The 13,317-nt window shown below is 44.8% G+C and overlaps 1 protein-coding gene across 1 annotated transcript in view; it reads right to left on the bottom strand.

Moving 5' to 3' along the window:
* The window catches only part of wwc3 (WWC family member 3), a 180,111-nt gene that overhangs the window by 20,798 nt on the left and 145,996 nt on the right, over positions 1–13,317 (bottom strand). The window contains exons 10-15 of the mRNA XM_078409450.1: positions 12,445–12,534; positions 8,960–9,513; positions 6,049–6,169; positions 5,706–5,783; positions 1,101–1,187; positions 227–419 (exon numbers count right to left, since the gene is read on the bottom strand). Of these exons, the coding sequence (XP_078265576.1) occupies positions 227–419; positions 1,101–1,187; positions 5,706–5,783; positions 6,049–6,169; positions 8,960–9,513; positions 12,445–12,534 (1,123 nt within the window). The remainder of the gene's footprint in view (positions 1–226; positions 420–1,100; positions 1,188–5,705; positions 5,784–6,048; positions 6,170–8,959; positions 9,514–12,444; positions 12,535–13,317) is intronic.

Here is a 13,317-nt window from a genome sequence, read left to right as displayed (position 1 = left end):
CAGAGAGTGAGTGTAGGATAGTGTTAGTGTGCAGGGATCGCTGGGCAGCGCAGACCCGGTGGGCCGAAGGCCCTGTTTCCGCGCTGTATCTCTAAATCTAAAAATCTAAAGTTTAAGACTTAGCATCGGGTTTACACAAGTTCAATATCAACACAAAACCAAGATAATTTCACAGTTGCTCCAAACTTGCAGTGCGAACGAGGATGTCAGACAGCGAGGTACCCACCAATAGCTCCTCCTGTCTCTGCTGGTCAATGGCACAGACATCCAACTGCAGAGTCTTTAACTTCAACATACTGTGTGGAATTGGCACTTGGAACGATTCATTGAATGTCGTGACTGGCTGGAAATCTCCAGCCTTGGAGCAGAAAGTAAATGTTGTGCCAGGATCAAGTGGGAGCAACGAAATCCTGATGTATCTGTAACATGAGCACATTTTGACATTTAGAGTTTCAAAGCCAAATCCATCCCAACACCATGAACTTTTTGTCACCCAATCTCTCTCTCCCCTTTCTCAGTTGCTCTCTCAAGGCCAATAAGTTTTCAGTTAACTTCCATTTGCTCTGAACGCTTCACCCATACATCCAGCAATGAACAGGTTGTAGACACAAAATGCTGCTTTAACTCAGCGTGTGAGGCAGCATCTCTGGAGAAATGGAATACGTGATATTTCGGGTCAAGACCAAGAGAAAAATAGAGAGAGAAGGAATGCAACAGTTACTTTAAATTAGAGAAATCAGTGTTCATCTGGCTGGGTTACAAGCTGCCCAAGCGAAATATGAGATGTTGCTCCTCCAATTTGCATGTGGCCTCACTCTGACAGTGGGGGAGGCCCTGGACAGGAAGGTCAGTATGGGAATGGGAAGGGATGTTAAAATGTTTGGTAACCGGGACATAGTGTAGGCCAAGGCGGGCTAAGCGAAGGTGTTCAGCGAAACGATCGCCCAGTCTGCACTACGAACTGCAGCATTGCTGAATAGACAACTGACTGAAATTGGCTCTGATTAATACAAACAGAATGGAGAGCTTTATAAAACACAACAGTGATAGAACATGGGCCTCAAGACTCACAGGTTTGTTGCTATAATTTTTAAACTTACATTCTGTTCCCATCTTTCACTTGTAGAGCAGCAAGGTTCCTCATCTGCAGCACGTGAATGAGCAAGCTTTCATCACGGTCATCGTACCTGCAGATCCAAAGATTTTGTAAGTGTGTTTGGCAAATGAGGCATTTGTATTTATATAGTTTCTTTGGCAACTAATGCGAGTCAAAGAAGTGATGTAATAAAGGTGCTTATTTGCATACTGACCCATAACCAATTTGATAACTAGATCATATGTATAAGAAAATAACTGCAGATGCTGGTACAAATTGATTTATTCACAAAATGCTGGAGTAACTCAGCAGGTCAGGCAGCATCTCGGGAGAGGAGGAATGGGTGACGTTTCGGGTCGAGACCCTTCTTCAGACTGATGTCGGGGGTGGGACAAAGGAAGGATATAGGTGGAGACAGGAAGATAGAGGGAGATCTGGGAAGGAGGGGAAGGGAGGGACAGAGGAGCTATCTGAAGTTGGAGAAGTCGACGTTCATACCACCAGGCCGCAAACTGCCCAGGCGAAATATGAGGTGCTGCTCCTCCAATTTCCGGCGGGCCTCACTATGGCACTGGAGGAGGCCCATGACAGAGAGGTCAGACTGGGAATGGGGGGGGGGAGTTAAAGTGCTGGGCCACCGGGAGATCAGTTGCGTTAATGCGGACCGAGCGCAGGTGTTCAGCGAAGCGATCGCCGAGCCTGCGCTTGGTTTCGCCGATATAAATAAGTTGACATCTAGAGCAGCGGATGCAATAGATGAGGTTGGAGGAGGTGCAGGTGAACCTCTGTCTCACCTGGAAAGACTGTTTGGGTCCTTTGATGGAGTTGATGGGGGAGGTGAAGGGACAGGTGTTGCATCTCGTGCGGTTGCAAGGGAAAGTGCCCGGGGTTAGGGTGGTTTGGGTAGGAAGGGACGAGTGGACCAGGGAGTTGCGGAGGGAACGGTCTCTGCGGAACGCAGAGAGGGGAGGGGATGGGAAGATATGGCCAGTGGTGGGGTCCTGTTGTAGGTGACGGAAATGTTGGTGGATGATATGTTGGATCCGCTGGCTGGTGGGGTGGAAGGTGAGAACGAGGGGGATCCTGTCCTTGTTGCGAGTGGGGGGAGGGGGAGCAAGAGCGGAGCTGCGGGATGTAGAAGAGACCCTAGTGAGAGCCTCATCTATAATGGAGGAGGGGAAGCCCCGTTTTCTGAAAAACGAGGACATCTCGGAAGCCCTAGTCTGAAACACCTCATCCCGGGCGCAGATGCGGCGTAGACGGAGGAATTGGGAGTAGGGGATAGACTTTTTGCAGGGGACCGGGTGAGAAGAAGTGTAGTCCAGATAGCTGTGCGAGTCGGTGGGCTTGTAGAAAATGTCCGTCACTAGTTTTTCTCCTGTTGATAACTAGATCATCTGTTTTCAGTGATGGAAGGAGAACAATTGATCACAATGCCATGGAGAATTTCTCTCACAAAGTCATACAACATAGAAAAGGCCGCGTTGGTCCACCACATCTGTGGCCAACCTTTATGTCCATCCACACTAGTCTCATTTTCCCACACTGGAACCATATTATTTGCTTGTCAATTTAGGTATGTGTCTAAATGACTCTTAAACGTACTAAGTGTATACATTTCCACTACCTCGTCTTGCAGTGTGCTCCTCATATCAACCACTCACTGTGTTAAAAAAAAACTTGCCCCTAAAATCCCCTTTAAACTTCCTTTCTCTCACCCTAAACCTATACCCTCCTGTTTACACATACAATTGGAAATATTCTGACTATCTATCTCTTCCATTATAGATGAGGCTCTCAACTAGGGTCTCTTCTACATCCCGCAGTTCCGCTCTTGCTCCCCCTCCCCCCACTCGCAACAAGGACATAATCCCCCTCGTTCTCACCTTCCACCACACCAGCCAGCAGATCCAACAAATCATCCGGCAACATTTCCGTCACCTACAACGGGACCCCACCACTGGCCATATCTTCCCATCCCCTCCCCTCTCTGCATTCCGCAGAGACCGTTCCCTCCGTAACTCCCTGGTCCACTCGTCCCTCCCTACCCAAACCACCCCATTCCCGGGCACTTTCCCCTGCAACCGCACGAGATGCAACACCTGTCCCTTTACCTCCCCCCTCAACTCCATCCAAGGACCCAAACAGTCTTTCCAGGTGAGACAAAGGTTCACCTGCACCTCCTCCAACCTCATCGATCGCTTCGCTCAACACCTGCGCTCGGTCCGTGTTGGCCAAACTGATCTCCCAGTGGCCGAGCACTTCAACTCCCCCTCCCGTTCCCAGTCTGACCTTTCCGTCATGGGCCTCCTCCAGTGCCATAGTGAGGCCCACCGGAAATTGGAGGAACAGCACTTCATATTTCGCCTGGGCAGCTTGCAGCCCAGTGGTATGAACATCGACTTCTCCAACTTTAGATAGTTCCTCTGTCCATCTCTTCCCCTCCTCCTTCCCAGATCTCCCTCTATCTTCCTGTCTCCACCTATATCCTTCCTTTGTCCCGCCCCCCTGACATCAGTCTGAAGAAGAGTCTCAACCCGAAACGTCACCCATTCCTTCTCTCCTGAGATGCTGCCTGACCTGCTGAGTTACTCCAGCATTTTGTAAATAAATACCTTTGATTTGTACCAGCATCTGCAGTTATTTTCTTCTATTATATCTACTTTATCAATGTCTTTCATAATCTTATACGCCTCTACCTGGTCTTCAGTCAGCCTCCTTTGCCCCAGGCCAAATAATCCCAGCCTATCCAATCTCTCCTGACAACTAAACTCATTCAATCCAGGCAAGGTGCTAGTGAATCTCCAGTGCACACTCCCCAGTGCAAATACATCCCTCCTACAATAACCATATTGAGGGCAAAACCGTAGATGTTGTCAATGCATACTTAAGCAAGGCATTTGAAAAGGTTTTGCATGGTAGACTGTTCTGGAAGGTTAGTTCACATGGGATCAAGGGAGAGCTACCCAAACGGACAGAAAATTAGCTTAATGGAAGAATGAGAGTGATGGTGGAAAGTTGTTTTTCAGACTGTATGCCTGTTGCTAGTGGTGTGTCTCAGAGATCAGTGCTGGACTCATTGCTGTTTGTAGTTTATATCTGCGATTTGGCTGAGAATGTTGATGGCATGATTAGTAAGTTGCAGATGACACTAAAATAGATGGTATCATAGAAAACAAAGATGGTTATCAAAAGTTACAGCAGGATCTTGAAAGTTTGGTAAGTGGGCTGAGGAATTGTTAATGGAGTTTAATGAAGGTAAGTGCGTGGTGTTGCATTTTCAGATGTCAAACCAGGGCAGGACCTTCACAGTGAATGGCAGGACCTTAGAGAGCGTTGTAGAGCAGAGGGATCTAGGAACGCAAATACATAGTGATGTGAAACTGGCATCACAGGTAAACAGGGTGGTCAAGAAGGCTTTTGGTACATTGGCCTTCATCAATCAGGGTATTGAGTATAGCAGTTGGGATGTTATGTTACCGTTGTACAAGACATTGATGAGGCTGCATTTGGAGTATTGTGTTCAGTTTTGGTCACTCTGCTGTAGAAAGGATGTTGTTAAGCTGGAAAGAATGCAGAGAAGATTCACAACGATGTGGCCAGGACTTGAGGACCTGGGCTATAGGCAGAGGTTGGGCAGGCTAGGACTTTATTCTATGGAATGCAGGGGAATGAGGAGTGATCTCATAGAGGTGTAAAAGATCACGAGGAGAATAGATGAGGGAATAGATACAGCGTCTTTTACGCAGAGTAGAGGAATCAAGAACCAGAGGACATAGTGTAAGGTGAGAGAGGAAAGATTTAATGGGAACCAGAGGTGCAACTTTTTCGCACAGAGTAGTGCGATATGGAATGAGCTGCAATAGGTGGTAGTTGAGGCAAGTACAACAACAACAGTTAAAAGACATTTGGACAGGTACATGGATAGGAACAGTTTAGAGGAATACTAGACCAAGTGGACCTGTTGGGCCCAAACCTCTCCAGCATTGGTGCAGCACCCTCTCCCCCCCCCCTCCCCTCCACCTCCCCTACTCCATCCCCCTCAACCCCCCTTATCCCTCCTCTCCCCCTCCCTCCCTAGGAGATAGATTTAAACTTTAAAATGTGAATAACTTTTAAAATATAACACCGATTTCAATGAAACTTCTTCCATTAGCACCAAAGGGACGATGGTGAGTAAAGTGGGCCTAAAATTGGCGTCCTATCGTGTACCGTTTTGGCTGTAGTTCAGGAACAAACAAGAGTTTTAGTATATAGATGAACCAAACACAAGCAGGTGGAACTAGTGTAGTTAGAGCATCTTGATCGGCACGGGCAACTAGGGCCGAGGGGCCTGTTTTCGTGCTCTATGACTCTAACTTCTGCTTGATTTTGTATCTTTTTTTCCCCAGCTGTCTGAAAATCAAATGGAGATTTTTTTTTAATACATCCAATCGTGGGATGTAGGCACCATTGTTGAGGCTGGTATTTACTGCCCACTCCAGTCAGTAATGCAGATGAGAAGTATCAGGGGTTAGTCACAAAACAAAATGACAAATCTCGTTCCCTAAAGGGTATTAAGAAATCAGATGGGTATCATTAGGGAGTCCCACTTAAGTCAGACACTTACACAAGTCCCATTTTTATCTGTGGCAAATCGAATGTGGTGGAACTATTATTGTACACAGCTTCTTCAGTATCCTCAGGCCTGCAAATAAAAACATTTTGAACATTAATACACATAATTATAAAGCACAAATTTACATATTTAGAGTAATGACTCTTAACAGTTGTGTGCTTGCACTGTGAACTGCTCTTTGAAGATGTTTCACCACGACACTTCCATAAGTAATCAAAATTCAGCGCAAAACATTTGTAAAGCACCCTGAGTATATACAAGTAATACCAGCCGTATGCTCGTTTCAATCCTTCCCCTTCATTCCTTTCCCAAGTTTTCAGATAAATATTATCACCTTTTATTTAATGCTTCAAAGACTCCACTGTCTGTAGCGAGAGAATCGTCTGATAACCCTGTAGAGACTCTTCTCATTCTTCTGCCTGCTTTGGTGGCACTGTCTGTACGCAGAGTTACCACTGGAGTAGAGAAAGGAGACACAGCATGTTAACGCAGTCTCAGCAGAAACACATGGCAGCTCAAATCTTTTCCATTTGGTTATCAAGAAGCCACATCATCAGTGACAATGTCAGCAGCTGAACGTTGGGATCCGTGCATCAATACAACATGTCTATGTGGCCTGCCCCAACTGTAGTAACAGGTTGGTCACATGTACTTCACAGAGCATCCATGAAGAAACTATTGACTTCAGCTGGTACAGAATGGCCAAGAGAGGAGTTAATGTTTCAAATCCACAGATTTTCATCAATGTGAAACACCAACTAATGTTTTCCCCAACACTATACTGATTTGCCTGATCTGATGATTGTTTCCAGCATTTTCGGTTTTATTCCTTGCTCGCAGCAATGGCAGGGTGTTTGTTTTCAAGCTTCAGTCTGTCTTCTCTCAAATGCTTCCTCCCCCCCCACTTGGTCCTACATTCGATCACTACATTAACCAACCAGCACCTTCTGTAGGAACTGATCAAAATCAGGCCTCACTGCTCACAGTTGTGCAGAACATCGCCACAAAGACGTACAGGTATGTAGGTTAATTGGCTGGGTAAATGTAAAAAATTGTCCCTAGTGGGTGTAGGATAGTGTTAATGTACGGGGATCGCTGGGCGGCACGGACTTGGTGGGCCGAAAGGGCCTGTTTCCGGCTGTATATATATGATATGATATGATATAAGGTGGCAACAAACCTGCAAGTATGACAAAAGGACAAAATGCTGGAGTAACTCAGCGGGTCAGGCAGTATCTCTCGAGGACATGGATACGTAACATTCCGGGTCAGGACCCTTCTTCAGACCATTTGTGTACACAGTCAAATGCTTAGCTACCTGGTGTCTGACTCGACAAGTGCTGGTTAATGGAATAAAGTGGTTAACCTGACCATGTCAGCCCCAGGTTCTCCCCCGAACAGTGTTCCAATGTTGGCCAGGGTCCTCCCCAGTGGTGACCTGGCTGCCCCAGGTGTTCCTCGTGCAACGCTGCTTCTTAGAGAGCTAATGATTTGCCGGGTCACGGGGCTTTTACTGCACCAGGAATGTATAAATGTGATCAAATTTGTTTCAATGCTTTCCCTTGTGAACTGCAAGTCACCGAGACATGTCTCCTAATGAGTGTTTTCTGACAATACATTCATTTCATAGACACTTTTGGTACACATATCTTGGATACTTCCACTCAGTACTTAAAGCAAATTAGTACAGATGCAGAAAATTCAAAAGAAAAAGCAGCGATTCACTTCATTACTTCCAGTTTGGTAAACTGCATTTAATGTTCAGAGTGGGATTTCCTGTCCACAGCGTAAACCCATGCAGACACAAGACTGCAAATGCTGAAACCTTGAGCGAAAAAGAAAGTGCTGGAGGATCTCAGCGGGTAGCATCTGGGGAGAGAATTGAGCAGACGATGTCCTTCTTCCGTCTGACATAGAAAAGGTCACTAATTGTGAGCATGAGCTTCCAATTGTCTGCCACTTCAATTCTCCATCACACTCAGACTGTGCAGTTTTTGGCCTCCTTACTGTCCCAGTGGAGCTCAAAGCAAGTTGAAGAAACACCACCTTATCTTTTAAAATGTTGACACAGTACATCATCTACATTTTTTGATCTGCCATTCTAAACCTATCTGTCATTTCCAGAATCATTTTTTGTCCCTCCACTTCTGGTATTTTAAATTTCAATCGTCTCTTTCTATTTACACCTCATCCAGATGTTCAGAGGATAAACCAAATACAATTCCCTCTTTCTCTGAGCCACAACCACTACCACTTATGTCTTTCATTCTTCTCCTATTATTCATCCTATTACCCTCTCCTCTTTCCCTGAAACTGACTGAGCTTAAATAACCTCTGCTGGAAGGCAATGATCCACAGCTAGTTGCATAGTCATGATCCCAGAATATATTTATACTATGTCCCTCCACAGATACCACCTGATTTGCTGAGTAAAAAGATGAGAATCTAAGGATACAACAAATTACAGTCAGTATGACAACACAACATGGGGTCTTAGAGTTTAGGAGATTTGTGAAACAGGCAATATTAAATTTGTCATTTTGGATCTTTGGTCATCAGCTCTAATGAGCCAACTTTGTCATCAAAGGTTTTAGCATCCCTTTGTTCCCCCAAGCTGTGAGACTGCAGCCCTCAAGTTAGAAATACAAATTAGAAATCCAACATCCATCGCCACATTCTCTACTGGAAAAACCTGGGAAGGAAATCGGAGGAAGCCTGGAGATACTGGAATATTCCCCCCACCTCCAGGAGTGAAATTTTACTGTGGCGGGGATAACGTGTTGGCATGAGAGCAGCAATCACGAGTGGACCCAGAAGAGTAGCTGTGAACTCAAAGGATTTTATTCAATGAATAAACTAATGTATTGCCAAACAAGGAAAGTCCACATCAAATAAAAATACAATTCAAATAAAAATATAGGGGGTGGCACAGTAGAGTTCCTGCTTCACAGTGCCAGGGACCTGGGTTTGATCCTGACTACGGATGCTGTCTGTACGGAGTTTGTACGTTCTCCCTGTGACCGTACAGGTTTTCTCCGGGTATTATGGATTCCTCCAAGACTCCAAAGACATGCAGGTTTGTAGGTTAATTAGTTTTGGTAAAATTGTAAATTGTCCCGAGTGTGTAGGATAGTGCTATTGCTCGTCGGTACGGACCTGGTGGGCCAACGAGCCCATTTCCACTCTATAAAGTCTGAACTAAAGTCTAAACTCATTATTCAAACAACTTAAAAATGTTACTTTACCCTGTACTGGTGGCCTCATTCTGGGGCCCAGCTCTTGTGATATCTTGATATCTCCCAAGGCACCTCCAGATGCGGCCTCCTGCAAATCTTGACAGACAGCCTGGGCTTGTATTCGGAGACTGTTCGACCCTGATCTACCGACCAGCTCCTCGAACTCTTCATTCATCTGGGCCAGTGGAGAATCACGAGAAACGGACAAGTACGGGGTGTCGAGCGGGGAGCTTGGCGGGGAGAGGGAAGACAGCGAAGACCTGGAGGAGAGTGATGCCAAGGACTGCGGGGGATCTAGCGTTCTCCTTGGCTTGTTCGAGTTAGACATTTCAAAATGGTCGATGACTGAAGGGTCCTTCGTTATCGTATCGAGCGGAAGTAGATCAAACTGTAGATAGCATCCCACATCCAGCGATGGGTCAGTCTCATATTGTGGAAGCCCATAAATATCAGTGAAGCTGACTGAGCTTAAAGAGCCTCTGCTGGAAGCCAATGATCCACAGCTGGATGCAAGCGAGCCTCTGCTACTACCAGATGAGACCGTGAGAGAACTAGCTGTTAAGCTGCAACAAGAAGAATATCATTTAGTTCAATGGATAATAACTTATTCAACATCCTTTCACTCTGCTGAGGAATTCAGGGATTAGTCATTTGCATCAAGATACATCTAATGTCATTTAATGGCAACAGGGCAGGCTACATCATTTTTCAGCACAGAGTAACTGGATGCTTTAAATAACATTGCAAGAATTGAGCGGTTAAGACATGCAACTTGACATATTTTTGCCTTCCCCGATTTACGGTCTGCTTACCATGCAGCTGGAGGTATTACCCTGTTGATCCAAGATCCAAAAAGCTGGAGTAACTCAGCGAGACAAGCAGCATCTGTACCACAAGTCTGCCAACAAGTCTACCTGCCCTGCTTCATTGGCTGAAGTCGAAGAGCAATGAAGGTTTAACTCTCATTGTTGTAGGTCTGAATGTACAAAGGCCAGATCAGGTAAGGATAGGTTTCCTCCTACAAAGGGAGTCAGTTTTTGCAAGACAATCCAACAACTGTTCCTGACCCCAAATTCTTATCTTGTACTGTGCTGTGCTTTAAAATGACACAGGAGGAGGCAATTCGGCCCATACTCCTTTCCGGTTGCCAGGGCAGCAATCCCACGACAATAAAATCAATAACCCGCATTCTGATTGTTTGGAAATATTATGGGTTATCTGTTTCACAATAAAACTTTTTTAAAAAGTGAATTAAAAATGCTTAGGGATATTAATAGAAATAACATCCAACAGTTTGGAATAACTGTTTGTCTGGCACCAAAGTTTGGAGACTGCTGGATTATTGGAGTTTACTGCAGAACCTTCCCCCCCCTCTTATTTCATTAAATGTACAACAGTAAAGCAGAATTACAGGCCCTTCGGCCCACAATGTCCATGGCGAACATGATGCCAAATTCAATCTGCTCTGCCTGCATGTGAATCATTTTGCTCATTTCCCTACATATCCACGTGCCTACTTACAAGTCTGTTAAATGCCACTATCATATCTGCTTCCACCACTACACCTGTCTGTACATTCCAGTCACCCACCATTCTCTGTAAAAAAAAACTTGCATCTGTAAAAAAAAAATAACATCTCCTTTAAGCATTGCCCTCTGACCTTAAAGCTATTCCCTTTAGTCTTGACATTTCCATGCTGGAAAAAAAGTTTGACTGTAAACCCTATCTATTTTATAAATTTCTATTAGGACTCCCCTCAACCTCTGACACTCCAGAGAAAAACAATCTGTTTGTCCAATATCTCCTTATAGCTAATACCCTCTAATCCAGACAGCATTCTGGTAATCTCTTTTGCACCCTTCTCCAAGCCTCCACATCCATCCTGTAATGGAGCGACCAGAAATACATACAATACTCCAAATGTGGCCGAACCAATATCCTATTTCCCTGTATCCTCGCAACTTATTTTCTCTCACATACTAGTTTAATTTAGTGATACAGCGCGGAAACAGGCCCTTCAGCCCACTGAGTCTGCGCCAACCAGCGATACTGTACACTATTCTACACACCAGGGACAATTTACAAATGTTACCAAAGCCAATTAACATACAAATCTGCACGTCTTTGGAGATGAGGAAGGAAATCGGAGCACACGGGGAAAACCCACGTGGTCACGGGGAGAACGTACAAACTCCATACAGACAGCACCTGTAGTTAGGATCAAACCCAGATCTCTGGCGCTCTAAGGCAGCAACTCTACCACTGCGCCACCATCATATGCCCATCAACTCCCCCGAGATTCTTCCCTTGTCATTAAACTACAGTAAAGCAAGAAGAAATTTGCAGCAGACAGTTAATTTGCCAGCAAGGCTCTAGGCGTGGGAGGAAACTTAATGGGTCAGGAAGAGAACGCGCCAACTCTGCACAAATTGTGCTGGATGTCTTGATCGAACACGGACCCCCGGGAAGTAGCAGCAGGAACTGCTGAACCACCCACCGCAGGCATGTGAGTGAGGTTAAAAAAAAAGAGGAAAAGAGCCAAGCACTTGCGCGAGGCGTACAGCAGGGGTCCATAAATTGGAACATTTTTGAGAATTTATACACAAAATTACCAGTTTCAAGCCTCTTTTAGTGCATTTCAAAGTAAAAACGGACATTACAAAATAGTGTTAATATGTCACTGTATACTAATAACATTTTGAGGTAAATTCGCACATTAATTGATAATCAGCCTAAAAAGGTGGTAATTGGCTTTTCTGCTGTGTTTTATATTTTAACCCCGTCTTAATTAATTTGGTTATATAATCTTGCACTTAAATTTAATATTTACTCATTACAGTTCCATCACTGATTTTCTGGCACTCTTGATTCCAGAGCTTTGCTGGTTTATCCAGCAGGCCAAGGAAGTCGGCTACGGGGATAGATGTGCTGGCTCCAGCTGGGCTGGAGTTCCAGAGCCCCAGCCACAGGTTGCAAATTCAACCCACCGATCGGCCTTGGAAGTCCCGATGAGGTCCAGATTGGCTGCCTTGCCCAGCCTAGGTGCCACATTTTCGGGGAGACATCCAAGGCGCGGGGGATTTCTCGCGGAACCCCTAGCGACCCTAGTGTTCATTACAAGTCTATACATCATTTCTTTTCTTTTTTTTTCTTTCTTTTTTTCGATTCATTTTGTCCGTTGGTAAATGCGATTTTGGCAAAGTGAAAAACGTGAAATTCATGCAAAAAGCGCGGAAAATAGATTTTTAAAAAGCAGAAATCAGCGGAAACGTGGAAAATTCACCAAATATTTCCCGCTGTTTCAGTTATTAAACTGCTTCTGGATTTCACATTCTGTATTTATCCCGGACCATAACCAATACTCGTGTACACAAAAGATATGGATAACATGTACATATATCTCACTGCACAAGGAGAAACGTCATAATATGGTTAATACTAAATAGATCCATCCAGAGTACATCAAGCAAGTATTGCATGACACAGCAGCTAACCTCTTCAACTGGGAGTGCAAGTACGTGGTCAAACGTGTAGCTTCCTCCAACTGTTTCAGCAAACAGCTTCTCTTCTCTTGCAATAGCAGCCTGCAAAACAAAAAAAGAATTAAAAGTTGCTTTGAAATTGAGAACCTTAACAGCTTGGCATTTCAACATAGTTTCCCTGACCAAAAGTACATCCATCATGCTAACCCTTTGCTTAGTTGACAGAATGTCCCTTCTGTCCATATCCCCTGAAGGAGACAAAGATTTTAAAAGCATGATTCACACAGCACTGGCCTTACAGCATGGTTAGGGAAGAGGACGTTTAGGATATTCTGCTGAAGTAAGTTGAGAAGGCGTCCGTGAACAGCAACTCGAACACCCGTTTTTCTTTGTCAAACTGTTGAATATTTTGACTACGTAGGAGACTCCCTCAGTCAAGATTTGCATCATGTTGGAAACCGAGAGGTGTGGGCAATGAGAGGCTGCATGCAACTATATGACTTGCAAATTCTCACACATGCAGCATGTGCTCAGCTCAGAGGCTGCTTGCCCACGGACTCTGCAGGAGGCCACTACTAAATTACACAGCAGCAACTTGCAACATCAGGACTGAAGTGAAACATCATGTGTGAACAGGCTGCCAGGATAAAGAAAGGAATATTTCACATTCCACCATTCATATCTGATACCATTTAAATATCCCAAATACCAGCATTCACATGCTAGATTTCCCCAAGATAAAAACAAGTGAAAACATTTGCTTTAAAACAGGAAGGGGAAATCAAGATTGGACGGAATACCCTCATACTGTGCAGCCAGTTGGAAATCCAGATTTGTCAAATAGCATTTCTGATCAGTAACCAAAGAATACACATAATTACTGGT

The sequence above is a fragment of the Rhinoraja longicauda genome, chromosome 12 (genome assembly GCF_053455715.1).
Source record: "Rhinoraja longicauda isolate Sanriku21f chromosome 12, sRhiLon1.1, whole genome shotgun sequence".
In the NCBI taxonomy this organism is placed as follows: domain Eukaryota; kingdom Metazoa; phylum Chordata; class Chondrichthyes; order Rajiformes; family Arhynchobatidae; genus Rhinoraja; species Rhinoraja longicauda.
The sequence above is the reverse complement of the archived record's forward strand: the minus strand, read 5'-3'. Positions and strand labels throughout refer to the sequence as shown.